Below are 4,681 nucleotides of genomic sequence, written 5' to 3'. Positions count from 1 at the left end.
AGGGCAAAGCATAGCCTTCCTTGGCCAATGCGCTTGAGATGTAGCTGTGGAAAGATCAGTGTTTGTTTTCCTAGGGAGTGAGCCACTTTCCTTCTTTCCACTTAGTGGCATTGTCACTAAAATTTCTTTCCGCTTCCTTGTTCTGTATTTTCAACTTACTGAATATTTTCCCTCATTGTGGCATTCTGTTGACTGGAGGTGAAGTTAGAAATTTTACCACAGGCCCAACCTGGGATAGCGACTTTCAACACTCCCATAGATTACCTAGTCCACCGATTGGCTGTATGGTGGGGCAGCTTTTCCCCATAAAGATATAGAGATATCAAAATAAATTAGGGGAAAAAAGTCACAGAAGGTGGTTCACATCAAGCTAAAAAATTTGCCTTTTGAAGTCTGCCAATGAAGATCCCCAAGAATTGTTCATTCCTGTGTAGTTTCTGGGTTTAACACCCTTGCCTCTACTTACTTTCTTATCGTCATGGAAATGACAGTAAAACAGTTTTTAAATGATTACCATCTTCAACTTCATGTTTTTAAGCTACCTACCCATCTGAGACCAGAACCACTCAGTTCAGCAAGTAGGTTTTTTAAAAACTGAAACATTCTATTTTGGTGCAACGGTGTATATGACTTTGTACATTTTTCACCTTTTCAAAAAAATAATTCTAATTACAGTAACAAAATATCTAATGGCAAGGATGAGGGAGAAGGCTGATTTCGTTTTGCTTTAATGACCTGTGTTTCAACCAATAATGAATTTCCCCAAGGAAACCATAGACACCAAGAAAATCACTTTTTAAAGGGTTTTTGGGGTTACTTTTTAACCAAAATCAATCTATCTCCAAGCAAATGAGAATGACAGCTCTTTAAATTTGGGTTTCAATGGCCAAGCCCCAGTTTTCCATAACTTTTATAATCTGTGCTAGTTACAACTATCGTTACTATCTAATTTCTAGAAGCAAGACATTTTATTCCAACGGCTTCTATAAATCCGGGATAAGGTCTTAGGTTTCTTAGGAATTCACTGCTTTTGAGGAAAATACATAGTTAATTCACTTTAAATGTTAAGAAGTGCAAATTCCTGCATTTCTAAAGGATGGCCTTGAAGGAAATTAAGAGATGACTTTCTTGTGTTCAAAACTTGGTCACTTTTTCCAGTAATAATCGTTTCTTAACCAAAGCAAGAAAGTTACTCTAATTCTTTGGTTAGCGATTCATCCCACCCCTCTGTTTTAGTCTGAAAAGGCTCAAGTCAACGCTTTCTCCTTTCCCTTCCAGTGTCCAAGGCAGACCTGTAGGGCTCGGCCCGGGGTTCTGCGGCGGAGATGGCTTCCAGTCCGCTGCCAGGGCCCAACGACATCCTGCTGGCGTCGCCGTCGAGCGCCTTCCAGCCCGACACGCTGAGCCAGCCGCGGCCAGGGCACGCCAACCTCAAACCCAACCAGGTGGGCCAGGTGATCCTCTACGGCATTCCCATCGTGTCGTTGGTGATCGACGGGCAAGAGCGCCTGTGCCTGGCGCAGATCTCCAACACTCTGCTCAAGAACTTCAGCTACAACGAGATCCACAACCGTCGCGTGGCACTGGGCATCACGTGTGTGCAGTGCACGCCGGTGCAACTGGAGATCCTGCGGCGTGCCGGGGCCATGCCCATCTCATCGCGCCGCTGCGGCATGATCACCAAACGCGAGGCCGAGCGTCTGTGCAAGTCGTTCCTGGGCGAAAACAGGCCGCCCAAGCTGCCAGACAATTTCGCCTTCGACGTGTCACACGAGTGCGCCTGGGGCTGCCGCGGCAGCTTCATTCCCGCGCGCTACAACAGCTCGCGCGCCAAGTGCATCAAATGCAGCTACTGCAACATGTACTTCTCGCCCAACAAGTTCATTTTCCACTCCCACCGCACGCCCGACGCCAAGTACACTCAGCCAGACGCAGCCAACTTCAACTCGTGGCGCCGTCATCTCAAGCTCACCGACAAGAGTCCCCAGGACGAGCTGGTCTTCGCCTGGGAGGACGTCAAGGCCATGTTCAACGGCGGCAGCCGCAAGCGCGCACTGCCCCAGCCGGGCGCGCACCCCGCCTGCCACCCGCTCAGCTCTGTGAAGGCGGCCGCCGTGGCCGCCGCGGCCGCGGTGGCCGGAGGCGGGGGTCTGCTGGGCCCCCACCTGCTGGGTGCGCCCCCGCCGCCGCCGCCGCCACCGCCGCCCTTGGCAGAGCTGGCTGGTGCCCCGCACGCCCATCACAAGCGGCCGCGCTTCGACGACGACGACGACTCCTTGCAGGAGGCCGCCGTAGTGGCCGCCGCCAGCCTCTCGGCCGCAGCCGCCAGCCTCTCTGTGGCTGCTGCTTCGGGCGGCGCGGGGACTGGTGGGGGCGGCGCTGGGGGTGGCTGTGTGGCCGGCGTGGGCGCGGGCGCGGGGGCGGGTGCCGGGGCAGGGGCCAAAGGCCCGCGCAGCTACCCAGTCATCCCGGTGCCCAGCAAGGGCTCGTTCGGGGGCGTCCTGCAGAAGTTCCCGGGCTGCGGCGGGCTCTTCCCGCACCCCTACACCTTCCCTGCCGCGGCCGCCGCCTTCGGCTTGTGCCATAAGAAAGAGGACGCGGGCGCCGCCGCTGAGGCCCTGGGGGGCGCAGGCGCAGGCGGCGCGGGCGCGGCGCCCAAGGCCGGCTTGTCCGGCCTCTTCTGGCCCGCGGGCCGCAAGGACGCCTTCTATCCGCCCTTCTGCATGTTCTGGCCGCCGCGGACCCCTGGCGGGCTCCCGGTGCCCACCTACCTGCAGCCCCCGCCGCAGCCGCCCTCGGCGCTAGGCTGCGCGCTAGGCGAAAGCCCGGCCCTGCTGCGCCAGGCCTTCCTGGACCTGGCTGAGCCAGGCGGCGCTGCTGGGAGCGCCGAGGCCGCGCCCCCGCCGGGGCAGCCCCCGCAGGTAGTGGCCAACGGCCCGGGCTCGGGCCCACCTCCTCCTGCCGGGGGCGCCGGCTCTCGCGACGCGCTCTTCGAGTCGCCCCCGGGCGGCAGCGGCGGGGACTGCAGCGCGGGCTCCACGCCGCCCGCGGACTCTGTGGCAGCTGCCGGGGCAGGGGCCGCGGCCGCCGGGTCTGGCCCCGCGGGCTCCCGGGTTCCGGCGCCCCACCATCCGCACCTTCTGGAGGGGCGCAAAGCGGGCGGTGGCAGCTACCACCATTCCAGCGCCTTTCGGCCAGTGGGCGGCAAGGACGACGCGGAGAGCCTGGCCAAGCTGCACGGGGCGTCGGCGGGCGCGCCCCACTCGGCCCAGACGCATCCCCACCACCATCACCACCCTCACCACCACCACCACCACCACCACCACCCCCCGCAGCCGCCGTCGCCGCTTCTGCTGCTGCCCCCGCAGCCCGACGAGCAGGGTTCCGAGCGCCACCACCCGGCCCCGCCGCCGCCGCCGCCCCCGCGGCCCCCTCTGGCCCCGCACCCGCACCACCGAGGCCTTCTGTCTCCCGGGGGAACCAGCTGCAGCTACCCCAGCGAGGACAGCTCCGAGGACGAGGACGACGAGGAAGAAGAGCAGGAGGTGGACGTGGAGGGCCACAAGCCCCCCGAGGGCGAGGAAGAGGAGGAAGGTCGAGACCCTGACGACGACGAGGAAGAGGACGAGGAGACGGAGGTCCTACTCGGCGACCCCTTAGTCGGGGGCGGCCGGTTCCTGCAGGGCCGAGGGCCGTCGGAGAAGGGGAGCAGCCGGGACCGCGTGCCGGCCGTCGCGGGCGCGTTCCCGCTCGGCCTGAACTCCTCCAGGCTGCTGCAGGAAGACGGAAAACTCGGGGACCCCGGCTCGGACCTGCCCCCGCCCCCGCCGCCGCCCCTGGCCCCCCAGAAGGCGAGTGGCGGCGGCAGCAGCAGCCCGGGCAGCCCAGTTCACCATCCATCACTGGAGGAGCAGCCCTCCTACAAAGATGTAAATATCCCCTTTAGGCTCCTTCAAGCTAATTATTATTATTTAAATGCACCTTTAGGCTGAATCGGTTACATATGCGCAGGAAAGATGAATCACCAGATTTCCCCACAGAAATGAAATATTCAGTGTGTTTAGGAGGGCTTCTTTCCTGCCAGTGGTCCTCCGTAAAAATGTGGTTTCTGGTCCCTTTCTTGATAACGCCTTTCAAAGGCTTTGGGGCCGCCTTTCCCTCTTATATTTCAGCTGGCTGCTTGTGGAAGTTGGAAAAGACCCTTTAATTGACCTGGTCCTTCCTCTAATCCAACAATCCCCTTTGCCCTCCAACTGAGCACATTTGTTCCCCTAAAAGGAGCAAGACCACAACACCGGAGCAGCCTGAATCACCCTACCCCTTTTCTTCTCTATAGTTCAGTACCTCCCCTCCACCATGACGAAAAGTAAAAAATGCATTGGCTTCAAAAGTTAAATGCAGTTTTAACTGCTTTAATCCGTTTTAGCCAGAAGGGACACAACTGTTGTGTCCAGTCAAACAAAAGACAGGATCTTCAGTATAGACCCTCTTCTCGGAAATCAGTCTCCACCGACTGAAAAGTACTACCTGGGACCCCTAAAAGACCAAAGTTAAATTTAAATGACTGAACATTCAGTGTTCACTCACGTGTGCACAGAAAACACTCTGGAGGACTTTAGGGTGAAATGAATCTGTCCTAATGAAGTGTAGATTTGACAGATAACATGGTGTGTTTATTTAC

At 58.1% G+C, this 4,681-nt stretch overlaps 1 protein-coding gene across 1 annotated transcript in view; it reads left to right on the top strand.

Annotated features, from left to right (window-relative positions):
* The first annotated feature begins 719 nt into the window (after positions 1 to 719).
* The window catches only part of SKOR2 (SKI family transcriptional corepressor 2), a 43,709-nt gene continuing 39,747 nt past the window's right edge, over positions 720 to 4,681 (top strand). Inside the window, exon 1 of the mRNA XM_016933656.3 lies at positions 720 to 3,929. Within this exon, the coding sequence (XP_016789145.3) occupies positions 1,326 to 3,929 (2,604 nt within the window). The 5' untranslated portion in view covers positions 720 to 1,325. The remainder of the gene's footprint in view (positions 3,930 to 4,681) is intronic.

This window comes from Pan troglodytes, chromosome 17 (genome assembly GCF_028858775.2).
Source record: "Pan troglodytes isolate AG18354 chromosome 17, NHGRI_mPanTro3-v2.0_pri, whole genome shotgun sequence".
Taxonomy (NCBI): Eukaryota; Metazoa; Chordata; class Mammalia; order Primates; family Hominidae; genus Pan; species Pan troglodytes.
This window is presented reverse-complemented; position numbering and strand designations above follow the sequence as displayed.